This window comes from Dermacentor silvarum, chromosome 4 (assembly GCF_013339745.2).
Source record: "Dermacentor silvarum isolate Dsil-2018 chromosome 4, BIME_Dsil_1.4, whole genome shotgun sequence".
Taxonomy (NCBI): domain Eukaryota; kingdom Metazoa; phylum Arthropoda; class Arachnida; order Ixodida; family Ixodidae; genus Dermacentor; species Dermacentor silvarum.
Genome location: NC_051157.2, coordinates 85691971 through 85719860, shown reverse-complemented (window position 1 = coordinate 85719860; position 27890 = coordinate 85691971). Strand labels below are relative to the sequence as shown.

At 48.8% G+C, this 27890-nt stretch overlaps 1 protein-coding gene across 2 annotated transcripts in view; it reads right to left on the bottom strand.

Annotated features, from left to right (window-relative positions):
- Positions 1-6501: 6501 nt before the first annotated feature.
- The window catches only part of LOC119450344 (flavin-containing monooxygenase 5), a 55132-nt gene continuing 33743 nt past the window's right edge, over positions 6502-27890 (bottom strand). For both annotated transcript variants that reach the window (XM_037713779.2, XM_037713778.2), the window contains exons 2-6: positions 13838-14257; positions 12441-12675; positions 10978-11349; positions 8448-8738; positions 6502-8288 (exon numbers count right to left, since the gene is read on the bottom strand). In XM_037713779.2, the coding sequence (XP_037569707.1) occupies positions 7950-8288; positions 8448-8738; positions 10978-11349; positions 12441-12675; positions 13838-14257 (1657 nt within the window). In that variant the 3' untranslated portion in view covers positions 6502-7949. The remainder of the gene's footprint in view (positions 8289-8447; positions 8739-10977; positions 11350-12440; positions 12676-13837; positions 14258-27890) is intronic.

The following is a 27890-nucleotide window of genomic DNA, read 5'->3' as shown; positions in this document are numbered from 1 at the left end:
GTAATAGCGTTACCGTTCTGCAAACGAAGCGTAGTTTACGTGCGGGACGCTATTCCATTACGCTTTGAATTTCCCATACATAGGGCACCTAATTCTATGTGTGTATGCGTCCGGAAAGTGCGAAAGGCAGCGCAAAGGAAGCCAGGTGCGCGTTGTATTTTTACATTCCATGTCCGCCGATCTGCAGCGAAACAGACAAGCAGGAAGTTGTCTACCATAGCCGCCGTCGTCGCGCCTATCTCCCGACTTTACCGACAGGTGGCACTCGCATCTCGGAGAAAATGCTTAAAATCGGATATATTGGCGGGTTTGGAAGTTAACCAAAGATCAGTAGGCCGGTTGGCTTTGGGAGCACACGGTAATACGACAAATGAGGCAGTGCATGGAGACATGGGTTGGGCCTCTTTTGAAGTCAGAGAAGCACAAAGCAAAATTAGTTTTGAAGAAAGGCTCAGGAACATGGATGAAAATAAATGGGCGGCTAAAGTGCACAAGTATCTCTACATGAAAAGCGTGGACACAGAATGGAGGAAGAGGTCAAGGAAGTTGGCAACCAAGTACAGGATAATCAAAACTGTAAATAGACAACCAGGGGTCATCAGAAAGAAAGTAGAGAAATAGAGACCGTGAATTGGATGCAAAGAATGGAAACGAAAAGGACAATGGAGATTTACAAGAATGAGAAGAAAGAAATTAGAAGGGAAAATCTGTACGATAACACAAAGGGCAGTGCCTTGCTATTTGAGGCTCGAGCCGGTTGCCTAAGGACGAAAACATATCGGAACAAATATTCGGAATTAGATGAGACATGTGTATGCTGCAGTAAAGATCCAGAGACCACTCAGCACATCCTAATGGAATGCGACGGGATCCACCCAGCGAGAACCGTAGGTAACGTGCAACTCCCAGAAGCGCTTGGGTTTAAAGTGGAAGGAAACATAAACAGATCAGCCGTAGAGATCAGCAAGAGACGATTGGAGTACTGGTGGAAAAAAAGTAGGGAAAAGATGGATGCGACCTGATCTCTTAAAATCATAGGCAGCGGTACAAGGTAAATTTCTGAAAAAGAAAAATAATGATAGGTATACAAAAATGCAAGATAAAGAACATGTATAGTATACCTGATTAAATCAAGCAGGCTAGGTGACTATTTGTCGCCGCCCCGTTTCAAAGGGGATGCCAATAAATCATCATCATCATCATCAAATAAGGTGCCTCGATGCCAGCGCCGAACGGCGGCGCTGGCATCGAGGCGGCGGTAAAGCCCCTATATAAAAAAGTAGCGTCACGCTTTGAAGAATGCCGCCGCCTCCTCGCACACCCTGTCCGAGGCCGACGCCGCGTTGGTATTGGCCTAATGACATCACGTGGACCGCCGAGCCGCCGGACACTGGCTGCGTTTGTTTACGATCACGCTCCGTCGCCATTTTCGCTTGATAAGCGTCTACCGACTGGCGAGGAGCGCACGTTGGTACCGTTGCTCTTCCTTGTTGTTTAAGTTTGAGAATGCGTTAAACTAAGTTTTGTGGCAAGTGCGACGTCGTTTCTAGGCATTTTCCATAACCATGGCTTGCTGCGCCTTTGGATGTCAAAATACTTCTAGCAAAGGCAAGCGACTCTTCTCGATACCGTCTGGTAAGCGCGACGGGTTAAGAAGAAAGACGTGGATTCATCGAATTGGCAGGAAGAACTTCAGACCAACACTCTCCACACGACTATGCGAGGTAATTTGCGAGTACGTGTACTTTGGTGTATTTGGACGTGTAGTCGGCGCGCTTAATCGTTTTGTACGCCTACAGGCTTGCATTCGCGGGAACGCGAGGCTGCGTGCGAGAACGTCATTCCGAAACTTGATTCCGGAACTTTTTTTTAAGATTCTGCGCAGTCCTTTTGATAAAATTAAAGGGTCGAGTGTAAAAAGTCATCTTAGGAAAGCAACTCTTTATCGTAATTGTGGTTACTTAATAGCCCTCTTTACAGCGAACAGCTTTGTTTGCCTCTTTCGTTCGCGTTTGTCGTTGGCGGTAGCGCGGTTGACAAGCGATACAAAGGCACCGATGAAAAACGTGCGTACTCTACCAAAATCGAGTTACAGGGTGCGTTCGTCGCCAAATGACAGCATCAAAGGTCTTTGAGACGTACATACATGCTAATTCGCGTGAGCTTTAAAGTGTGTGAATTTTAAGAAGCGGCGGTGGAGCACTCGCAAAGAAAACGTGCGGTCACCCGCTCGCAACCGCTCCCAAAGCATGCACCTTAATGCAACTCTGTTCGCGACAAGTACGTCACTTCGTGAACGGACGAGCTAACGTGACAAGTCACAAACCTGAAAAAATAATTTACTGAACGAAAGCTCACTATGCTCTAGTTTGAGACTGAGTGAAGCGCTGTTACCGCCTTCCCGCTTCGCGAGCGAATGCTAAAAAAGTGATTTCATTTTCTATGTACGCAGAGTCCCGACTGGATGACCGACCGCGCAAAATTCTGTCGAGTATGAGGCACTAGAAACATAACAGGACCAGCGCCCACCCCGAGCCTTGGCGCGTGCTTATAAGATTGGCAAGCACGCATGTAGGCAGCTTTGTAGCTTGTAATACCCCATCGAACCTTCAGAGCAGCGATTGTTTGTGTCCTCTATCAGCCTTTTTACGTCATCTGATACGCGTCGCGAATTCACATGGTATAGACGGTGCGGATTATTTAGGTTACCGAGGGCTTGCTGGAGGCCAAGATGTTGACATTCGATCACAAACTTATTATTTACACCAATTCGCAACAATGTCTTGCGACACGCGCTTGACAAATGTTACGTACCTAATTGTAGCGCACGCGATACATTCGGGGTCGTCATGGTACGGCGTTGGCGCTCGTTTAGGTACTTAAAAGAAGTTTTCAAAACAGGGATAAACGAAAACCTGCCGTCACTGAATTTATATAACCCTCCTTACAGAAATTCTATGCTGTACACGAAGTTACTCGAAGCTAGAAAGCAAACGCAAACGCTCAAACGCACCGCCTTGCTAAGCGCGCATTCACTCTGCGAAAGGTCGTCTGCTACGCTCGAGCGGTGTAGGCGGCGCCACGGTCGAGGAGCGAGCGCGCAAGAGAGAAGAATCGAGGAGGAGGGAAGGTGGAGGAGGAGAGTGTCGCTACTTTTTTATATAGGGGCTTTAGGCGGCGGCGCTGGCATCGAGGCACCCTAGGAGAAAATTTCTTTCGTTAGGATAGGCGCGTTCGAAACGAGAAGCGATCTCGAAAATTCTTCATGGTTAGCCATAACACTCGCTCGTCGAAGCGGCATGATACTAAGCGAAAGCCGTTTACGCAGTCATTTGCTACGAACGAAGTGAATTCTACAAAAACAAGGCCAAATTCAGTTCGAAGCGGGCGACCGGGACCGCCGCCATGTTTTACGTAAACTACGCGGGCGGACGGGGCTTTGTGGCGGAACCGTAAGTGTGAGTGTCCTGTGTGGTGCTGCCACCTGGTGTCACAGAGCTCAAAGGGACAAAAACATCTAAGATTGCAGTAACAAAGTGTTTTCTATGGCAGTGGTGTAATCGTGGTGCTGCCCAAAATTTACACCAGCAGCGAAGTAGAATACGCTTGGTTACTGCAATATCAGCTGTTTTTGTCTGTTTGAGCTCTGCGCCACCAGGTGGCAGCACCATACAGGCCGCTCACGTTTACGGTTCCGCATTTACCCGACTACCAGACAAGCTAAACCTTTCGCGTGCGTACGCTAAACGGTATGGGTCGGTTAGCGTTCTACGTATGTGCATTTCGATCCCGCTATTCCGGTAAGCCCGCTTTTACGGTAAACACACTAAGCTCATCGTCTGACTTCAGGTAGCCATGGGAGTAGCAGTCTTCATGATGATGTAACCGTTGGAGGTACTTTTCGATCACCTTCTGTCGGCCAGGAGGCTCGCTCATCGTTGCATTCCGCGCTTTCACAAGCGAAACAAAACAACGCACGCCGCGAATATGATACGCGCGCCAACTTCTCGTTCACATGGGATGAGCTGATCTAAAACCCCTATGTATAAAAAGTAGCGCCAACCACTTCCCTCCTCCTCCATCGCGCTTAGCGCTGCCAGTGCGATCGAGGTGCGATATCGACAGGGGCGCCACCTACGTCGGGCCTACCGTGGCAGACGACAGCGGGAAACTTCGATCACGCCCTGCGGAGTTTTTGAGGCGTGATTTTGCTTATGGTGTCCGAAAGGCCGCGTTTGCAGTCGCGTTAACTAGATGGCGCCAGCATACTAACCGAGGCTTGGCATCGCGTTCGTGTGAATCGGTAGCAACATGACAGCGCCCTCGCGGTTCCCGATTTCGGTACATGGGCGCTATGGGGAGCTTTTCCTCTAGAATCGGTTATATTACCTCTATGCAGCAGCGTATGCTACCCGTCGATTATGTTATTTCACCAAGCCCGAGGAGTGGTTCAGGGCCCCTTTAATGTGCACCCAATGCACGGTACACGAGCGTTTTTGCATTCCGTCCTCGTCACTTCTGTTAGTGTGTACCACGCGCCATGTGGCATATACGCCACATGGCGTATATTAAGTTGCGCATTACATTACGTCGCGGCCATACACTATACTCACAGATCCTGCTGCGGTGCGATGGCTACTCCGACGACGCAAGAAACACTTGCATTAAATGCTGAGGTAATAGTTTGTAGCTTCGTGGTCGTCTAGGGTTGATGACTTCCCTTTGATGAATGAAGCATGGTGATTACTTGACAATTAGGTTCGAACTATATATGTGTGAAGCGAGGTTCGAGTTCTTTTCGAGCGCAGTGCCGTGAAATGGCAATACGTTTACTATTTACGATCAAAAATTGGAGGACGCTTAAGCTTCGCCTTTAAGAGTGGAAAGCGATAGCATTCAAAGATCCCTGACTGTTTGCCAGGCTTCCCGGCAACGGCAGCTTTGTTTTTTCTGCACCTTCGCCTCGGCGCGCCGCTGCCGAGGATTCGAGCGCCATCTGGTTGGTGTTCTTGCAAGGAACACGACCGAGGCGCGCCGCTGTATGAATAGTAGAAATGTTTGAAAAGGGGTTTGTGTTTCAGTTGCCGCGTAACAGAATTATGTTTTCTCGTATATTCAAATTACAATCCGACGCTATCATGCCTGTAGGCTGTGGTTAAGTCGTACTTTACGTTTTTTCTGATGCATTTTACTTTGAGAAATTCAATTAGTTCACCAAGCGCCTCTGCGCCACGCAGAGTGCCGGAGTGGTCGGGGTTGTTCGAGATTATTTTCTTGGCCGCGGACGCCGACGCCGAGATCGACGCCGATGCCGGATTTTCTGCGACACGGGGCCCTTAACGCTATCGCGTTAATACATGCAGGTGAGCACGCGTCTTATCTGCCCCGGCCGCTACGCCTGCACAGACTCCGGTTGCATGAAATGTGTTCACATGTTGATTGTTAATGCGATTGCCTTTCATTGAGTGACAGGGGTTGGCTGCCAATTCAGTGGGGAATTTCTGAGCAAGGAAACAAGAGGGATACGGCAGTCGGCAACTGTTGGTATGCCGAGCTGGTTGGTAAGCTTACGAAAAAAAAAAAAAAGCCGCAGCGATGGTCTATACAGGTAGAGCGCCCGCCTCGTATGCGGGAGGTACTGGGTTCAAATCCCGGTGCCGCCGGATACCCACCGCTTTTTCTAATGGGTATAAATGTCGCCCGGTCTGGTGCTCGGCTATTTGTGCATGGGGGAACACATCTCGAAAAGGGGCCTATAGGGATCATGTACGTGGTCTCTGGGCGCCTCTTGTCTAACCAGAGACGGCCTTGTTGTAGAGCATCCGCCACGGCTGTGGGAGGCCGACTGGAGCTGCAGGCCGCTGGGTGGTCGCTGCTGCTGGCGCGCTTTCTCACTCCGGCGTTTTCACAGCGACTTTCCGCGGTCATCGAGCGAGATGTGTTCATATTTCCCTGTGCGCGCGTGACACAGTGCTTGTCTATTTAGTTAGTAAGCGAATGTTTACAACATTATACGGCTCACAAAACTACTATCCTAGCTTCGTATAGCTCTCTACTAATTTGCTATCGCATTGGATGCTTCGCCGTTCGGGCGAAGCTGCGACCTTTTTTCTTTTTTTGGAGACGCCGATTTCGGTCGGCGGACATGTTTCGCAGCCCAAGGCATGCGATGAACTCTGTAGACTGGTCGAGCGTTCGACTTCGCAGCAGCTTGCCACAGTGTGCGCCAGTGCAAGAGTGCCGTACGCCTGAGCCGCACGCAGAGCGATACCACCTTTGCAGGCTGCGAGGTTGTTCGAAACTAATCCCTGGGAGGGGACTGCGGGATTAGCGGAGCTTCTCTCAAGCCAGCATCACTGAAGAAAGCCGGGCGCCTGGCCGGGGGGACGTTTGTTCCCGATTTGTATTCCGGTGGGTGTCAGGCAGTGGATTTCGAACGAACCACCTTCCGCAGTCGAAGCAGACGCCCTAGCCACTAGTCAGCGACTATAGTATATACACTTGTATTTTTTTATTGCTTCTACAACATCAACAACACATATCAAAAGTCCCTACAGACATGGTGCTCTTTTATTTTTCATAGTGCTTGTAAAAACGAAAACGGTGCGACAATCGCGCAACGGCATTGCTTATTCGCAGTTTTCATTTCTGATTAGGAAATATACGCGGGAAAGTGCTTACAAAATCAAGACGCAGGAGGTCATGATAAACTTGAGCGATGTGTTAGCGACGGCGCCTGCCTATCATTCGATGACCGTCCGCCGACCACTGCAGCATAAGATTCCTCTGCCCATCTATGACTTCCTGTGGACTTTATCCTTGCTCTTTCTTGCCATCTTCTCCTATGTACCTTCTGCCTATATCCTTACTTCACACATAACTCAGAATCGTATTTACACACTGTACACGTTTATGTTAAATTGAAAAACATGAAATTAAAATTTCGGTTCGTTAACTCACCAAGAATTCGAATTACAAGCGATATTATATACCACTTCCGCGAGGGCACCATGTCGCTGGTGCATCCGTTCCACCGCCGCCGACTTCACCAAATCACGTGACCCGTGACATCACTTCTCCCTCGGTGGTGGCATTGGCTGCCATAGTTGGCTGGGAGCCGAGATCCTTACCCTCTGCTCTAAACGTGTCGACGCTTTTAATTTTGGACCTCTTGGCTGACTTGTACAATGCTAACATATTAATAACGAATAGCACTCAACTTCTAATCGGATCCCGCCTTTCGAAGGGGGAAGGGGGGCGGAATGGATGCACTCGTCAACATCAGTAGCGATGTGTTTGCAGCAGGTTACAAGGATAATATGAGCAGGAGCCGACGGCAACCTTCTTTCCGGTTATCCAAGACAAATGTTGCCGTGTGCCACACGCACCACTTGCGTGTCCCTCGGTTTCCTCGGAAGAGCAAGCTGTGTTGATCGCACTCAGCACTGTGCTTTAGGGCAACAATTTTTTTTCTTTTGCTTGGGAGCGGTAAATGCGAAAAGGCGCCATGTTCCTTCTTTTTCGCTCGTTCACTATAAATGGATGCGGCCAATGTAAGAGCGACGACGCGATGTCAAGTCCTGGTACTCTTTCAGGTCCTTCAAGAGACGGCTATGTATCAGTGGCCATGGGGAGGAAACCACGAACTCTCGAGTCTCGGCGCCACGTTTCTCCAGATCTCTGACGATAAAGTCGATGACAAGCTAAACAAGCACGCTCGCTAAGGCGGCACTACTGCAAGGTCCTGGACGCGACTTCCACAATCTGGAGATGTGTATGCTTCCGGATTGTTCAATTCTTCTCAGCAGGTTACGTTCCGGTGACTATGAGCAAGACACTACAAACTCGTCGTTGCCCGCCTTTCCAGGCCACAGGTTAGAACGTGCAAGAGGAGCACACGTTCACCACAACACGTTCAGCCTCGATCGAGCGTTTCCTTTCGCTCTTCTTCAGAAGAGGAGCGTGAACAGGTATATGAGGATGGCCACGACCACGGCGACCCAGATGAATGTTGGCACGACGCGGCGCACCTTGCGGTCGCGCTCGCTTCTCGAATCGCGGGGCATCTTGCGTGTGTCCAGCGGCCCCTTGAGGCGGTCCTTCATGGTGAACATGGCCTGTCGAGCCCCAGACCAGGAGTGCGGGCCCTGAAGACGGTACTGGTAGGGCAGGCAGGGTTCCCAGAAGCACTTCCAGAAGAGCGCGTTATCCCGCCAGAACATGCGCCACAGGTCCGGCTTGGCGCCGAACTGAGATGAGATGTCGTCCATGTAGTCAACCCAGTCGGCCTGCATGTAAGACAGTGTGAACAAACCGCAGAATTCTCAAGCGTTATAGGTTTCAGAGCGTCGGCTATGGGTTACGTTCCTTGCGCACGGTAATTTTATAGCGTGCGCGGTTCTAATAGGAAATTTGGTTTCAGTGTTTGCTTCTTAATCGGCATATACCTGGAATGTGTGCCTCAGGCTGTCGACGTAGCGTTTCTCGAGGTTGGCCCGCCAGCGCTCATAGTCGGCTTGCATCTCCTTGCAGGAGGGCAGCGACACCTTTTTGTTGATAAGCTGCGCGAACCAGCGGCTCTGCGCCTCCTGGGCGGGGAACACACCGCCGAGCAGCTGTAGCAGCCCGATGAAGGCCAGCGTCGGGTGCGGAAGATGCGGCGGGAACACGTACTTGTACAGGCACACCTTGTTCTTTTCCGTCTTGTGTACTTCTTGGTCCAGGAACGGGAACGTCGCCTGAATTGCGAAGTGCGAGCCAGACAGAATGAAGGAAAATGTCGCACTTGTCAAAATGCGAGAAAGCAGGACATATCGGAACGCGTTCGCATCATATGTCACGATATCATTACTGCTGGCGTTTACATGAACGCGACATGCATCGGTGCCGTAAGATTCAAACGGTCAATTTAATGGAAGGACGCCCACGGTCTTGGTCACAACGTATATTACGCCGTGTTTCTCGAGCGTAGCATTATGGGAATGATGCGTTATAGGTAGACGCATCGCTTTAACGCGCCAGCCGGAGGAAGCTTGAATGGGTTAAGAGATTTCTATAGCAAATCCATGTAAACGGCTAGTGTATCGTATCTAAGAATGACAGGGACGTCTCGTTTTGGGTGTCCTTTGCCTGTTGTTGGCTGTCCTTTGAGCGAACGCCGCTCGCTCAAGAAAGCCGCGGGCTATATATAGTTTCGCACACTATTGCATGACTGTTCATGCGTTACATGCAAACGGTGGCACATTGCATTAAAGTGATGCTCTAGGAAATGCGATGCGCTACTGTCGCATTCAATAAATGCGTTTATTAGTTCAAGGGGGCTGGCACGCAGCGCCAATCCCCTCGAATCGCCAACTCTATATGAGGGCGCGCATGCAGCGAGACAGACCAGACAGGGATGCTATGCGGGAAGGCCTGAGTTAGGCAAAGTTCGGGATCTCCGCGAGCTCTGGCGACGCCCTCAGATGAATGAGCTAATGGTATAAAGACATAAAATTCAGCCCTCAGCAGGCCTCCAGTTTCATTAGCTTATCTAGATTCACTCTTGGGTGATCATCACCTGAGGACGTATTCTGTGACGATCACTTTCGGCAACAGTATCGTCGTCAGGCACGCGCTGATTGGCTGGTTGAGCAAAATCGGATGAGCGGATTGGCTGGTTGAGCACTACGTCACGCGAAGGTGATAGTATCGCCGAAGTGATCGTCGCGGAATTCGTCCCCTGGGCGTTACCTCATTTGTGGCCGAAAAAGGAGTCACGTGGTGAAACCGGCGTTGCCTTCTTTCGTTTGTTTCGTTATACCGAGTGGATTACCTGTGCAAATAAGTTATAAAAAAAGAATGTTATCATTTAACGTATTCGAAAGAAAGGAAAGGGCTGGCGTGAAAATGCGCAACGTCTGCACTAATCGCATTCGACGGTGGAGCGACACAATGTCCGAGAGGGGAGACACGCCCCTGACGCGCCCCAGAAAGGCGTGACAAGCGGATTACGCCGTGTGTAGATAGATAGCGAGACCGTCACTGTATTGCGATATTGCGTTGATAACAATAATTAAGCGGCGCTGGCGCATAACATGGCCCCGTCTTCTGTGTTCGAAGCGAGAAAGCGACGTGCGCAGGGTGCGCTCGTGTTGACATACGCGGCTTTACGTCGACATTTTATTGCCTGCTGCTTTCGCGCGTTCCGCGCTATCTTTGTATACTGACTGCCGTCGAGCAAACTCAGGCAAGCGAGAAACTCGGGGCATCCTGAAGAGCACCGCAGGTCGTTAATTGTAACAAAGGGGTTCGCTACTGTTTACCGACTAGGTCGGGCATAGCGATAAGGGACGCCTTTCCTGGGCATCATGGTGAGTTGTGATGCTTCAAAAGACAGTGTGGGTGGGTAGGTGTCGTGAACATAAAGCCATATATAGCGAAATAAAAGTGAAGGAGCAGCGGTAGCGTGTCAGTTTGGTAGCGTATGCTCGAAGCAAGGTGGTTTTCGTGCTGTTTTTGTGGAAATATAAAATCTCTCTAGTTTTCTTTCGCATCCACGTACTTCCTATGGAACCTGGCAAAACATGCCAAATTAGTGGGCGACATCTCAAACCGTGCCGACTCACATGGCACTCACGTCGAGATCCAGCTATTCGTCCATTTTTAAGAAAGGTTGACAGAATTTATAGTGTATATATAAGCATTTTGTCACCTGTCCGGCATCCAATAGATTTTTCATTATGTTATCCATAACACATAGAAGTGCTACAGACACTAGTTGATAGAACATGTAAGGACGTGGTCTTATAGACTTCCTGTGAAGGCTTATGAATTAGAGGCACTCTAAATTATTTGTCTGTAGACGGCACCTAGATGATAGCTAATTGCCCACGGGTTTTCTGACAGTGTTAAATTAAAGTTTCGTTTGGGGTTTACTTCTGTCTTTCGGTGTTTTCATAACCTCAAGCTTGCATATGCCGTTGCCTCTCAACTCACCAGGTACCCCGTGGCCAGTATGACGACGTCCAACTTCTCCTCGTACCCTTCCTCGTCCTTGAAGATGACGCCGGTCTCGGTGAACTCCTCGACGTCGCCTTTGATGACTATGCGTCCGCTGAGGATGCCGTTGGGCAGCGCGTCGTTGATGGTCGGGTGCTGGTTGCGCCAGCGGTGCTTGGGCTTGAGCCGGTACAGCTTGTGGCTGAACGCCTCGTTCGAATACGTCTCGTACATGAGGTTCACGAGCCACTCGGGCGCGTACTTGTTGAACAGGTTCACCGTGCGCCGGTTCAGGAACGAGTCGGCCGGAATGCCCCAGAGGCCCACGCGCCGAATCACCCAGCAGCCGCGGCGCGTGCTCAGATACACCTGCGGATTCACACATGTGAGTTCACACATGTGGATTCATACACATTGCACACGTGAGAACGATATAGCTAGAGGGCAGGAGGCAAACAAAAGCAATGAAATTATTTACAGGTAGTTCCGGTGAACTATTTAACTATCATGCATGTGAGGATGAGAAATGGGGCATACGTAGACAGGAAAAAAAAATAGAAGCAGAAAGAGCGCCCATGGCACATTCCAATCGAGGCCAGGCAGTATCCTCTCAGGACATCCCGTGCGGGTCCGAACACCCTAGGGGATGAAGCAGCGCGTTCGTGTCCTTCAGCGCAGACGCCCGTCGTGACCGCTGTCCCAGAACCACTACTTATGATACTATAGAAAGCTTTATCGTAGAGAACTACTGGCGTAGGCGTGTATATAAAGTAACCGGAATATGTGTCCGGCAACAGCACTGCTCTGGTTACTACATCTTTTGACCGTGTGATCAGACATAACGGGCTAGAAACGTCCTGGTGTGGCGGGACTCTTCAAGGTTGTCTAAAAAGCTGAAAAAAAAAGGATACCTAGGGCGTTTGTGTCGTTACCGACGAAACGTGTTTTGTAGTCAACTCCAGTTTTAACGCAGAACATGCTTCTGTGCACATTTGACAAGTGCGTATCCTTGCGCTAACCAACATGAAGTGTATTAATGCGTGATGATACTACACAACGAGCCCGGTAGGCCATGTAAGGCGTAGGATGGATAACCGGTGGACCATTAGAGTTACAAAAAGGATACCAAAAGAGGGAAAGCGCAGTCGAGGACGGCAGAAAACTTGGTGGGGTGATGATGTTAGGAAATTTGCTGGTGCAAGTTGGAATCAGCTGGCGCAATACAGGGGGGTAATTGGAGATCCCAGGGAGAGGTCTTTGTGGACATAAATATAGGCTGATGATGACTACACAACATGTAGGACGCGTGTAAACAGCATGTCCCGCTTTGCGTGTACCGCGAGTTTATCTATATTAGCCGATGGGAGGGGGGGGGGGGGGGGGACGGTCCGATTACAGAATTTAACTTGAAGGCCCTTTTCGATGTCTTAGGGAAGCGACTTTCTAGCTCTCCGCCAAACCTTTTCAGCGCACGGGCACAGGTCCACGGCAACGTCTGCGCCTGAGTTCCCGACGCCGATGATGAGGATCTTCTTGTCACGGAACCCGTCGGGGATCTTGTAGTCGTGCGTGTGCAGAACCTGGCCCTTGAACTTGTCCAGACCCTTGAAGGTCGGCACGTGGGGGATCACGTGATGGCCCGAGCAGATCATCACGCCGTCAAACGTCTCCGTCCGAGGAGGTTGGCCTTTTGTCCTTTGGGATGGGCAGGAAAAAAAAAAAGAAGAAAGGGCGATATATTTAGTGAATAATCAACCTTCTGATGTATACAGGCATCGCTCATAATACTCGATTGCTACGATTTTAATATATGTAGGAAAGACAGACCATCGAAAAAAGCAAAAGCAAAAATGAAAGTGTTTTAGATGCAGATATACATAAAATACGCATAACTGCAACCAGTGCAGGCTATAAATATAGAGTTTTAGGATGGTGGTGACAGTTTGCTGCTGACACCGCTTCCAGGCACGACGCATGCGCATGAGTGTCACAGTGGAGCAAGTGCGCACATGCATTTGGGCGCGAATTTTAAGGTATAAGTGGGACGGCAGGCAACACTGTATGGTAAAAACCACATTTGAGTTTTTGTTAAGGAGCGCGACCTTCACTCGTAAACATTTAAGATGACGCAAGCCTGCCACATTCCCCAACGAAAAAGAGGAAATAAAAAAGATGGCTAACAACAGGCGTCTATCTGCTCATGATGCTACTTTACTCGCACCAGAAAAGAATGAAAGGACTCTGCTCGCACCTAACCACCAAGGATAGTGCTTCTACTCATATCATGGCGTTTAGTTTATTGGAGATAAAACGCTTTTATTTTCCAGTGGTGGGGTTTCCTAAGGAGTGAGTCACAATTTAACGAAAATGCCCAGAAATATCCGGAAATACATTAGAAACATTAAAAGAATCCACTTGAAACCTTACAAAATATGTGGAATTCGCTAGACAAATCGAGAAGCATTAAGTGAATAGTTGCAAAACATTCAAATTTACATTCATATACATAATGGAATGCACGTCTACATCTAGCTCCGAATGTGGGAAAGGTCGGACACTTTTTACTGACCATTCTCTCTCCACATGTGCGGCTCTCAGTGCAGTGTAAAAGTTTACCGTATTGTTCTCGGGGAAAAAAATGTTCCTTGAACTTTTTCTTTGATTCGAAAGTTTTCCCCTTTTGAGCACGCGAAATCGCTCCTCTTTGCTCTTTCAGCTTTCGTCAACCGGCCTTTCAGCTTTTCGTCGCTCGATTACTTGCCAGCTATACTTATCCTGTCAGAACGAGTGACAACTGTGCGCTCATGCAGTCGGCTCCGTTCTTATCTGCGCCGACGCTTTAGGGCGAGCAATTCACCTGTACGTGACGTCCCACCGGCCGGTCTCGTCGTAGTCCTGACTCTTCGTGACTCGCGTCACCTCGGTGTTGTAGCGGATGTGCTTGGTGACGCCGAAGTGGTTCGCGTACAGCTCGAAGTAACGCACCAGGCTCGAGTGGTGCATGTAGTTGGCGAACTCGCGCGGCGGCGGGAAGTCGCTGAAGCTGCTCATCTCCTTGCACGTGTTGATGATGGTGGCCTTCATGAGGGACGGCACGCCGTACTCGGGCACCTCCCGGTACCGCCACAGCCCTCCGAGGGCGTCCGTCTGCTCGAACACCACGGGCTCCAGGTCCTCCTCCAGGCACGACTTGGCGGCTGTCATGCCCGCCGAGCCGCCGCCCACGATGGCGATCCGCTTACGGCCCCGGTCGCCAAGACCCATGGCCACCTGGTCCCTGCGTGGACAAGGGAAGGCAGCGGTGAACGTTCGGAACACTCTGTAGGCGCACGTGCAGTCGCGCGCAGTCGTTTTGAAAAGGTAGTGGATGTCGCTTCGTTCATTCTGGTATTTAACGTCTTGAGAGCTGAGGGGTACTTGTTGTTGGGCTAGCTGGTGAAGCGTAACTATTAGAAGAGGGGCACACATACACAGCGTACAGACGAGACGAACGCCTGTCTTTGCCCTATCGAAAGCACCCATAAGCCCAATGTCCAATAATCAATATGAAAATAACGGTTTTTAGATAGGATTCCCAAACATTCACACATTCATATGGGACATGCCCCATGTGGGAACATATGTGTTTTTATATGGGACCCCCATAAGTTCATATGGTGATATGGGATATGCTCCACATGGGAACATGCCAGGCTTTTATATGGCACCCCCCTTTGTTCATATGAGATTAATGGATATGGGTCTTTTCGATAGTGTTTCTCTGTGTATATGGGTCAGTTTGCGTACCTCTCCTAATGGACTATGAAGGGCGCTGCAGTAAAGGGCTACGGATTAATTTGGGTCATCTGGGATTTTTTAACCTGCACCCAAAGCATGGCACACAAGCGGTTTTACACTTCAAGTTCTTTCTTTTTTTGTTCTTAAGTTCCGCGATGGGAGGCGGCCGTTTATGTCAAGGAATTTCTTTTCCAAGGTATGTAGACAGCTATTCTCCCCTTAAAGGCTTTGAAAAGACTTCGAAACGTATATTGCCGCAGAAAGAGACACGCACTTCCTCAATCGTTGGTCACGTTGATCACTGAAGGAACTTAACGGGAAATTTTCTAGCATCACCGCTTGCGACATCCTTGTCCTTAGACGAGTGGCTAAAGCGCCTAGTTGAGGCGCTTTAGCGTTTCTGCCTCTCAGCGTTGAGCGCAACGCTGAGAGGCAGTGATACGGTGCCCAATCACAGTCTCGCGTTTATAGCACTGAATCAGAGTATTCGCACCAAATTTGACGCAGGCGGCGACAACCTCAGGCATAGACTAATTACAATAAACACGATAACGTCGCAGTTCAGTCCTGACTTAGTGCAGTAAGAATGGTGACATGAATGGCAGAATTATGTTGAGAGCCGAATTGAATGGCAGATCAGTGTTGAGAGCCGTGCTCTCCAGCACTCGTCTTCGGTTAAGCTGAAGATGAGTGCATTGCACGCATAGATAGAGCTTTTGACAAACCAGCTGATGAGACTTGAGCCACAATTAACGCGAGACTTGAAAGAAAGCTAGTTGGAGAGTTTGAACAATAGTTGAGTGCGTGTGTTTGCAACCCCCTAAAAGTACGGTGAGGTTATGATCCGCAAAAAAAAGGGCAATAGAGTAAAGTATAATCTACAAAGGGACTAGCTATGTTCGGCGTGTCCCATCAAGATCGTTGAATAAGTAAAATCATAAGAAAAAAGGAAAATAGCAAATACCTTGGTGAGTTAGAAAATCTTTGAAAGATGACAGCGTACTATGGCACTAACAACACCGATATCGCGGACTTCTCTGTCTGTGCCTTAATTATGATGTGTATCTTATTTGAGTTCATGAGCCTAGATTGTAAGATGAGGCATTTTCAATGGATACAACAACATTCGAATCGCACCATTTTTACATCACAGGCCTGAACCAGATTTCTTTAACAATGCAGCGTTCATAAACAGTAGTGTTTGTCATCATTCATACGATTCGCTGACTTGTCTGGGGAGCGTAGGCATCATTGGGCTAAGAAGGTATCAGCAAGTTCTGAAAACTTCCAGTTGGAGGCAGTCAGAACATGTTGCAAGTATACGCAGTATTCTTCCAGCCGCCAGAAGCCAGGAGACCAGTAAAACTCTATATCGTAATCGCACCTTGAACGCTCCACTGCTGCCACACACACACACACACACACACACACACACACACAAAAGAAAAACAAAGAAAAAAAAAACACATTTTGCGGTCATGGCTGACGAGAAATCCGCAACGGGTATCAAGTCACTTCCACTATTTCTCCAAGGCGAACGCATGGTAATCAGAGCTGCATCGGTAATTTATCTACAGCTGCCAGGTGAGATACGATCACGAGGCAAAGTAAACGTGGCGTCCACGGTCAACCAGGTATGGTTGACCGTGGTTTGGTTGAACCACGTTTGGTTGAACCAGGTATGGTTGAACATGGAGATCAACCATCTCTGTTTTTTTTTTTCTTTAACGCATCTTATCTAAGCTTAACGACGAGGGAGAGCTAAAAAGTAAAGGTGCGGCCTTGAATTGGCAGATATTGCTGCTCAGACAATATAATTTTTGTTTGTCCGTTACCCAACGGGGTGTATAGGTTTCTAGCTGGTCGGTCCCTAATCGATTCACGCAGATTAGCCCGATAAGATCTACTTGTGTGTCTGGATTGGTCTGGACACCACTGGAACGCACGTCGACGCCGCGTAAACGAGTAAACAACCGGCCCTGCGGGTGAGACGATATAAGGCGCTGAATGGCTCTGCCTTTTCGCGCCAGGCAAGCTCGGCTTGCGGCAGTGTCAGATGCCTGGCGAGCAAAAGCGACCCACATACGGCGCTTAGGCAATATCGCAACCGCGGCGCTGCTCTCGCGGCATTCGGCTAATTTGCGACCGCCTATCAGGAGTGAAGAAACTCGAATAAACGGTCGTTCCTGTATGCAGTGCATTCGTGACACGGTTCGTGTCCGCGTGCTTGCCCGAGAGGCTTGAGCAACACCACCAGGTCTTGTGGGTTGCCCAGATGTGATCGAGTTTATATACACTGCATACCGCTGTAAGCAGTCGCGGCGAGCAACGTCTCTCCGCTTCGCAATAAGTTGGCCAATACCGAGGTGCATGTATTCCGAAGAGCGTCGCGAGATCGTCGACTGCGTGAAGACGAAATTGTATTCTGGTCGCGAAGCACCGGCAACTTGCTGCTTGAGCCCTTGGCAAGGTGAACATAGGTGAACTATAGATGGTGGATCTGTTATAACGGAAGAACAGCGGGAAGAATCAGAAGGTGGGAAGACAGCTTAAAGACACGTCCTCTGACGTTACATCTGTAAAACCCATCATATAGCAGTCGCCAAGCCAAATATGACTTACTTGAATTGTTATTCCGTTACTTAAATTGCGCAGGAAAAAAATTATGGCCGGAATTTCTTCCCCAACTACTCAATAACAAAGTGACACTCGACCACTCCAAGTATATAAATATACTAATGACGAGACCAACTCTCCACGATCATCAAAAATACTTTAACCCCCTATATTTTGCCCGAGCTAACACAATTTTAATGCTCCCCCTTTTTTTTTTTCCTCGCACCATTGATGACTGGAATCGCTTGGCTTTGTGACAATTGTATTCGCGCTTTTGTACTTGTGTTCACATGTTTTGTTCATAGTTTTCTTTTGCTTATTTTTGCCCTCCCTGCGTGGACCTCGTGTCCGCAGAATGTATAAATAAATAAATAAATAAATAAATAAATAAATAAATAAATAAATAAATAAATAAATAAATAAATAAATAAATAAATAAATAAATAAATAAATAAATAAATAAATAGTCGGGTTTTGTGGCATACGTTGGAATCCACCAATGACCGCTAAAGATACTGTCGGCACGATGCAGTTGTTCACGTCCGCTAATAAAGATTTAACGAACTCGCATTTACGTATGGCCTGTTTCTTCCCAAACACGCCAACAATTGCGCCTTCTTCCGGGCATACTTTCTCGTGTACGTGCGTTAACCGACGAATCCATTCACATAGTAATACAGCGTGTAGCACGACGTCGCGTGCCGTCGTCCTATGCTCACTCATGCAAGAAACCAAAGCGAGCGGTGGCGGCGACGGATGGTGGGTGTCGTGATGTTTTCCCTCGGTTCGCGAGTCGAGCAGCCAGGCGATGGTAACAGCAACGATGACGGCATGTGACTGGCGGCAAAGAGGATGCTGCCCAGAATTTTACAGTCTGCAATATAACAGCTACCCACCGAAAAATGCGCTGGAATACCGACCCTGTCCTCAACGACCTTCCAGCGTAGACACCGCAGACTTTTCAAGGGCCACTCTTACAGCAGCCAAAAATTGTCACTCACTTAAGTATCCTTACGTGATTTGAATGCGAAAGCATTATAACTTCTCTAATTAGTTGGTTACGTCGATGATACGTGACGTCATACATTGTCACGTGTCCTACGCAACTCTACCTTAATGCACCTTAATCCACCTTGTTGTAATTTGTACCAACCGTAAGCCACCTTGCTGTAATTAGTACCGACCATAATCCACGTTAAAGCATCTTGCTCTATTTTGTACAAACCTTAATCCACCTTAATTCACCTTAATCCACCTCGCTCTAATTTGTACAAACCTTAATCCACCTTAATCCGCTGATGATAATTTTGGTAGCACTCGCTGCGGATAACGCCGGCTTTGCTGTCTCATGGGACATATAATGGATGGATGGATGTAAAACTTTAATGAACGTCCTGAGGTACGCGACTCAGCGCGCAGCGGGCCGCTCCCACGTTGGGACAGTCAGGCCATGCCCGACCGCCGCATCGTGGGCCCTCTGGACAGCCCATAGTTGCGTCCCGGCATCGGGGCTCTTGATAGCGGAGAGCCACTTGTCCTCATTTATTTGTTCTGTGCCTCGTAACGAGGGGCAACGCCAGAGCATATGGTCTAAGCTAGCTAAGTCATTGCAGTGCCTGCAAGAACTACTGGCATAAGTGTCGGGATAAAGCTTCTGTAATAAAGCCGGGCTTGGATACGAGCCTGTTTGCAATAATCTGAGGGTCAATGCCTGCGCTCTATTTAACTTCTTGTGAGGAAGGGGAAAGTCTCTCCTGCCGAGATAAAAGTGCTGCGTAATTTCATTGTATGCTGTCGGTTGATCTCTGTTCTCCACCAATCCTGGCCGGCCGGGGAGTTCTCCATGGTCGCGGAAAGCGAGACCTCGCGCCTTGGAGTGGGCCAGCTCGTTGAGGTTTGTGGGGCCTCCCATGATGGATCCCATGTGAGCGGGGAACCACGTGAGAGTGTGGGTGGCAATACTTTTGCCGTCGAGGATGCGACAGGCTTCTTTACACGCGGCGCCAATGCTGAAGGCGCGGATGGCTGCCCTGGAGTCGCTGAAGATGTTGGCATGTTTCTCGTCCAGGAGGGCCAAGGCAATGGCCACTTGCTCGGCCGCACACGACGACGTGCTTCGTACCGAAGCTGCGTTAACGGTCGAACCCTTGTGGTAGATGGACACTACTGCGAAATTTTTGCTGTTGCCATATTGGGCCGCGTCAACGAAGCAGCTGCCGCCAGGGAGTTCTGTCGCCCGGCATAGGAGCGCCACGGACCCTGGCCTTCCTTCTTTCCACGTTGCGCTGGGGATGCATATTGCGCGGGGCGGGGGATATGATGATGATGGGACATATAATGCTTTCGCATTAATATATCTATATCTTGACGGCACGAAAGCAGCGTTAAGACACCGGCAGTTTTAACGTTGGCCCTTTCACCCTTGCTCGTGGTCGGCGGACGGACTTTCTCGACCGATGCAAAGGGCACGCCGTGGAGTAAATGAGCGGAGAGGAAAATACAGTTGCGCAGCCGCTGTAATTAGTAAAGGAAGTAATTTGTAAAGTGTGCGTTGAAAATTTATATGAATGCATAATGCTGTATGTGATTGTGTTTAAAGGGAGTAATTTGTAAAGTGTGCATTGCAAAATTTATATGATTGCATAATGCTGTATGTGTAATTGTGTGCATAACGGAATAACGTTTATAAAACATCGCAAACAATTAAGAGAGTGCAAGTTGTAAATATGTTACGCGACGCCAGAAACTTCTCCTATGAGCACCCAGGAACGCAGTATGCGCGGGGCCGCATGACCAGGGCGTCGGTGGGAGCGCGCAAGCAGACAGACTTCTACTGTATATCTATAGTCCTTCCATAAGGGCGTGGGAACTCGCTTATGCAGCTTCACTGTCTTTGACGCATCAGCTGCTCAGATTGGCATACATCTGCGAAGGATTTTACCGCAGAAGCGGTTTTCTTGGAGGACTCTCGCAGTCCCCCGTTTCAAAGAAACCACATACGTCATCGCCCGACAAGACTCAACAGAGCACAGAACACATTTAACGAGTCGGCGTACACGCATAGCTACTGTACTATACCTGTCACATGCGCTACGTAGTTATGCAGCGAAACACCAAACGCTACATAAATATCCTTACCGCAACAAATATACGTATTCAAGCCGCCCCATTCCTCTAAGGCGAATTGATTTCTTTGACTCTTTCTCCCGTTTTAAAGCGGATAGCTTTCTTTGGCTGCTTCGTTCCCTTTCGTACTCGGACTTTGTAGGACCACGGCCTCTGGTAGGACACACACTTGCGCCAACGCCGAGCTCTTTGAGACGCACGTGCTGTCGCTGCGAGATCTTTGCGGCGTCTGAAGCTCTAGATGCTGTGGTTGGTGGCCACGCTGTGTCGCGTTTCTAAGGTCCTTTTTTTTTAAATCTAGGGACATTGTTCCTAACTATATGGAATGGGTTGATAACACGCTGGTCTAACGACATAAAGGCACACGTCTCGCGTTCGACGCATCTCAATGCAAGACGCTTAAAGACACAGACGTGGAACGCATGAACAATTTTGACCCTACCGGCTCTATTTTTTATGGCAGGAGCACGCGTCTTGAGACGATTGAAACGTTCATTTACATTAGCAAACGCACTCACGTATTACAGGCGGTCCTCCTGTATTGCTGTTGACTTCGATTGGCGTCACTACAGGCAGCATCGCACTAAAACATCGCACGTCAAGCGGCTTTTATCAATATTTCACGACGAGTCGGTAACGCGTCGTACATGCCGGGGTTTCTCGTGGCTAAACTTCACTCTATGCTTCAATGACGTGTGACATTGTGACAATGACGTGTGACACGGTGAGGAGGCACTGTGAGCCGTTGCACAATAATTGTCTCGTTTGTTTCTTGTACATGCTGTGTAATTGCGCTCTTGAGACTTGTTCAATAAACGCGTGAGTACTATATATACACTTCATCGCCTCAATAAATATTTTCTTGACTTGTGGTCCATGCTCTCGAAATGTACTCTTCTTCCATGGTTAAAAACATTTCAATGCCATATACACACCTATTTCTGGCTACACTCACTGTCCCTGGCACTCGATCAGCGGTGAAACTTCTGCGGTAACAGTTTGGTTCAGAAATCAAACGATCCCTGTTTTTAGGGGCGAAGCTCCTTATAGCGGCACCCGTTCGTCCCCGTCGTAGTAGGTAGCCACGTCTAGTTTTATGAATTGCTCAATAGATGGCGTTGTGTGTCTCTATATGTATGTATACCCATATATACATATATATGTATATGTATAGTATAACCGGAAGCCGACTTCCGCTTTCGGTTCCACTTCCGGTTCCGCTTCCGGTTTCGGAAGCCAGCTTCCGGCTTCCGGAGAACGCTTCCGGCGTTTTATGAAAAAAATTCCGAAAGTTGTGTCCGTAGCGCGGAATCGAACCAGGGACCCCTCGCTTCCGAACGCGTGGCGCTAGCCACTACGCCACGAAGCGCACATAGACACACGCACCACGATGACAATAAATACCTAACATTAACGAAAGACTGCGCGTTTCTAACGCGTTTGTGCTAGCGCGTTACGGCCCGTGTAAGAAGCTGGTGTAAGACGCTGTGGCCTCTCCGCCTTACCCCCGTATTCATAAACGCTTCTCGACTTGAACTTGACTTGCCACCGCCTTGGGCAGCGCGTTCGAAACGCGTTGAAGGCGGTGGCAAGTCAAGTTCAAGTCGAGGAGCGTTTATGAAACGGGGGTTATACTCTCTCAGCAGTAATGTGATGGCGTCGGCAAACGCAGTGCACGTTCCGGCATGTGTAAACGGCTGCGTAAGACGCTGTGGCCTCTCCCCCTTACTAGAGAGTACTGCACGTTTCTAACGCGTTTGTGCTAGCGTCCCCTTAAGCGGGAGATGGTGCAATTATAATGAAGGGCGCTGTTATAAAATAGGAATGACGTCACATATGGCGCGTGTCATTGGTGGAAGTCAATCGTTCGATTTAGTGCGGCGAGACTGGGCGAATTACACGGAAGATTCACGGTTTACCGATGATTCCCTCCGGAGCTTCGCCCACTCATCATCATTCACCCCGTGGATATGCGGTGTTTTTTTTTCTTCGGTGGTGCAGCTGGCGGGGTGACGGGGGCAAAGTTGGCAAGAAGCAACCGTTCGCGTTTTTCTTTAGCAAATCTAGGCTGAACGTTATACGCGTAAGATGAAATGCTTTGCTGTCACTTCAAATTCATTGGTTTTCCAGCGTTTTCCGAAGAAATAATTTGGAAAAGACGCAGGTGAAAGTCGAGCAACAGCGACGGAAGGCACAGGAGAGGTGGCTGATTGGTCTTTATCCTCTGGTTTAAACTTCTCCTGCTTGAGCGATGGCAGAACGCCTTACGTGCTTTTTTTTTACATCAACCGAGATGTGATAACCGACGTAATAAACCTGTTCACATCATGGTTGGAATCAATGATGTTTAAACCAAGGAGGTTGAAAACAAAAACCCCTTTTTTTTCAACCTCCTTGGTTTAAACCTCATTGAATGAAGTCACCATCTTTCAGCGAAGGTCGAGTATATTGTATAATGTTGTTGTTCAAGAAGGACATGGATCTATCTGAATATTGAAACCAGTCAAAAGACGAAGGACAGAGAAGAGACGTGGCACACACGACGACTGGAAATATTCAGTATGTACCAACTGACCCAGACTGCTACTCTAATGGATCTATCTGTCCAGAGGTCATGGAGACCAATCGCCCTCCTCAACACGGATTAGAAACTCGTGGCAACGCCGCTAGTACTACGACTGAGACCCCTACTAGGCCACTTAATGACACCACTTCAGTCATGAGCTGTTCCTGGCCGCTCAGCCTTCGCGACCTTGACGCTGATCAGGGACCTCTTCTATTAAGCTAAAGCGAAGAGGATCTCCGGTGCGTTCGTGTTCCTCGATAAAGCGAGGACAGAGTCGAGCGGCGGTGCCTGTTGGCAGTCCTGAGGAACTTCGCGTAACCGGACGAGTTCGTAAAATGTTTCGAACTTCTATACGAGGGTACCACGAGCCAGCTATACATCAACGGGGACATGACTGAAAGTTTCCTTGTCGAGAGCGGTGCGTCAGACAATTAATTAAGCATGTCCGGCCGCGCCAATTCCATTCATTTTGTCGCAGGACCCCCTAATCAGAAGAGTGGCGAACTGCCCTGGGATCAAATAGGATTACCAATGCCGGGCATCGAAGAAACAAAACTTACCGCCTATGCAGATTACATTTTCATATTTGCGAGAAATGACTTTAGCTTCCGCATATTTTTAGAGTTCTTTCAAGAGTACTCCATTAGTATCTGAGGCGCGCACTTGAACATGAAAAAAGCAAGGCGGCACGCTTTGGGGCATTCGCCGACGGACTCCCAAGAGGAGTTCAATTCTTCGACGCGGTCAGAGTTCTCGGAATGATCTTCGAAGAAGGAATCATCGGAAGCAAAACATGGGAACACGCGATGGTCAAAACAAGGGCACGATAAATAGGGCTTCGCAATTCAAGCTGTCACTTACCACGAGGTCACAGGTGGTAAAGACCCAAGCATGCGCCTATGCCTACTACATCGCGCACGTCGTTTTGATGCCGCGTAGTTTCATCTGGCGCCTCTCGACAATCATTGGGGCATCGATGGGGGAATACAAGCCCGCCAAGGTGAAAGCATGTTGCCTCACACTGCCTGCCGAGCGCGGTGGTTTGTGCCTTCTTGACGTTAAACTCTTCACAAGAGGTCTAGCGGTTAAATCGACCACCAAGTTGTTCGCGGAGAAAAGCGGTGGACCGCAAGCTGAAAACCCATTAGAATTTTACAATACACAGTGTGCAGCTTTAAGCGCGCAATAGAGGAAAACGCCGAGGGAAAGAAAGTCGAAGAACTAGCGGCAATAGACACAACTTACATGCTAAAGAACGGTCACTTCAAGAGGACGACTAAATAAAAATAAAAAATCACCGCCCAAGCACTCCGTACCGACGGTTAACCAGCGAAGCTGAAACGTGCGGCCCCGGTGTTTAGCAGTGGGTTAATCCCGACGCTGTATTGAGGCGTTTCTCAATTATGGATTGCATGTTTATGTTTCTAGTGGAATGCAAGCGCCAATGGCGGGCGGATGCTGCTAACCACGACGCCGAGCTAACTCGAGATATCGAACGCATGCGACAACGGCGAGCCGAGGAGGCGGCGTTGCGGGCAGAGCAGCGTCAACGTGGCAATGGCGGGAACGCGTTCGCCGGGGCGTTGCGCGTGCTTGGGTACGACGCAGAGAACGACGTCACTACTAACGGCGCTGCCAATGGCGCGCGCGCTTGGATGCTGGCGAACGGTTTTTCGTTTCGCCTAGCCATATACAGCTTTCGCTGTAATATATATATATATATATATATATATATATATATATATATATATATATATCAGTAGCCCCTCCCCTGTCGAGGAGATGGGGGTGAGCGAAGCTTGTGTGTTTCTTCGGTGTTCCTCCGAACGAACTGCATTGACGAGTACCACGTTGTACTCGAACCACAACTGGTCACACGCACTGCAGCTGGCTCCGAAGTTGCGGTTGAGAAATTCGCGTTGAAACCTGGCCGTCACACCGGGGAAGTTGAAACTAGCGTTGCCGAGGCGTCCACCACCGTTGTCGGGTTCCTGGAGGGACGACTCTGACGTTCGGCCTCAACATCGCGTTCCAACAACTCGTGGTCGGCGGCTCTTCACTGACGTTTGGCCTCCACATCGCGCTCCCTCAACTCGGGGTCCGCGGCTCTTCGATGACGTTTCGCAGCCCTCAAGCTAGAATCGGCACGTCAACGACGAGCCCATTCCCGAGCGCGTTAATTCTGGGTGGATTTCCATGAAATTGCTTCAAACTTAAATCTGTCCGTTACGTAAGACAATGAATGGCTCATATACCATCTTAAGCAATGTCTCATATCCCCGTAAACATGGCCTCCCCATTACGACGACCGAAATTCTACGCTGGAATGATTAGCAGCAACGCAGCCACCTGTGGAAGCAGACAACGACGAACGCGGGAGCAATGGCACGAGCTCGGGCCGAGCACGACCACCTGTGCAGCTCTGAAAGCAGCTGGTTTTTTTAGCGTTACGTCGCCGGCGCAGGCTAGCTTCGCTTGAAAAAGAAGAAGAAAGAAAACAGCACCAAACCGATGGAAACAAAAGAACAAAAATAAAATCCCCGAAGTTGGGCGTAAATTTGACTGGGTGAGAAGATGGAGCGCATTACCGATGCGCCGACGCCTCGCAAAATGGCACGTTGTGCCAAATTGCGGGCAACGCGAAACAACTCGGCATACTTTATTCGAGATTGTTGCGACTAAAGGTGTATGGGACTTAGTGGATCACACCTTTGGAATCGGAGCCACATGCTTATGAAAAAGAAACAATGGTCTAATTGCCCAGTTGGTACTAGTGGTAGCCATCTATGAGATCTGGAGGCACCCGGTCGAGTGCCAGGCTGAAGCACGGCGACAGCACAGTGTGCAGAGTTCCCGGCTTTACACAGTATTCTCTTCGCCTCCTTAGTTGACGAACACGAAGCTAACGGTGTTGATGCCTTTTTAAAGTACTGGCACACACGTTTTTTGTAATGCGAGCAGGAAATATTGAGTTTCCGGCAGGGCCGTATAATGAGGATCCTTACAGAAACAGCCTTTTTTTTTTCCAACTTTTTTTTTGAACATTGGTGAAATATGTGCTATTACGTTTTAGTAAACTATGTAGCTTGCAGCATAAAGGTGTAGCACATTTTGCAAAGCTACATTTTGCACTGTTAAATTTGCGTCTAGCGTTTGTATAAGATATACCAACGCAAGTCAAATGCATCTAGTTTGTAAGTGCGTGTAGCAAATTGAGTGTTTTCCTTGAATAAACCTCCATTTTTTGGGATATCTTTAATTAATTCGTGCATACATAACCGCTGGCTCTGTAGTCATGCACTGCCAATGTGCAGACTTCAGTGGCCTTCTGCAAAATGCCGGGCAGCTTTGCGAGGTCGCTTATTCTGCACCGTCCACGGTGTTCACGACCGTTTGCGTAATCAGATTTTGGGAGACGCCACCATATATGTAACCTTGCCCTAGAAAGCTGATGCCTCGACGCCAAATACGTTTATTTAGGTCACTGACGCAGAATTTCGGTGTTGTTGCTGCTGAGAAAGGCTTATTTGCTTGGAGGCGCGGGTTTATGAGTGACTGTTTGCGTGAGAACTAGTGTAAAGCGTGTGTGCTTGTCATAGTACATAACCAAACAGACAAAACTGCGAAACTAAATAAACGGGCGCGAAACTGCGTATGTATAAGCAATAAGGTAACCGCACACGTGAATGCTGCATTATATAACACTGCTAACAGAACTTATTTGGCAACGTTAGGTGCTCTTGTACCTTTTAATTGAAGGTAATCATGTGATAAATATCTTGCTTGTTTTTGTTTTTCCTTAACATTATGAAAAATCACGTCTTTCTTACCGTTCTCGCGAACTCCACACGCGTATTCTGTTTTGAAAGGGTCGCTGTGTAATTTCGCCTTCCTTTTCAACGACGAAAGATCTATAAAAAATAGCCGTTTCCCAACGCGGCGTTTCAGATAGGCTGCAATAGCACCAATAGTCTGGTTCGGGGATGCGATTCTACGTTCCTATAATAACCGGCAAAAGGCCCGCAAGCATTTGCTTATTCGTGTCCTACAAGTCCACCGGGGCAATCCTACGCTAATGAAGCCATTTGGCACTGCCAATTTCTTTGGCAGTGCACATATGTGCCATTGTTACACGAGGGGTATGAATCCTTAAATGTATTTGAATTTGTACCATGCTTCTCTGTGTATGATCGTTAACATTCTTTCCTCAACAAGCATCGTACATCGTCTTCGTTCTCGTGGCGCAGCAGACAGACCCTACTCGGTAGCTTTAGCGGGTTATGGCATTGCGCTGTTAAAGTGTTAAAGAACTGCAGGTGGTCAACAATAATTCATAGCCCCCCCCCCCCCCCCCCCCCTCCTACCGCGTGCCTCATAATCATATGGATGGGGTGGGTCTGGCACGTAGAACCCCAACATGTATTTTAACTTTAATTTCGTGACGCAGAGAGCTGAAAGCTACAGGCGACGAGGCTGAGCTCATGTCATCCGTTACATGCTGCGGCCTCACTTACTCAAACAAGCTTCGCTGGCTTGAGAACAGAGGACTCGCATGTGAAATTCGTCAGTGTGAGAGCGATCTTCCTTTTGTCTCTTTATGGACAAATGCAGCCTTCGTATGTGGCTACTTTCGCTGGACACTGCTTTCATATGCTTTCTTCAAGTTTCTACCTTCCACATGCCGATCAATTGATTGTGACGCCATTTAGTTAGCCCGTCCTCTGTGTGATGACGAAGTTTGTTCGCGCTTGAACGACTGCCACTGGATGTATAGCTCTGCCTAGAGCATTATCGAAGGTGGTGTGGAAAGGGGGGGTGGGGGAGT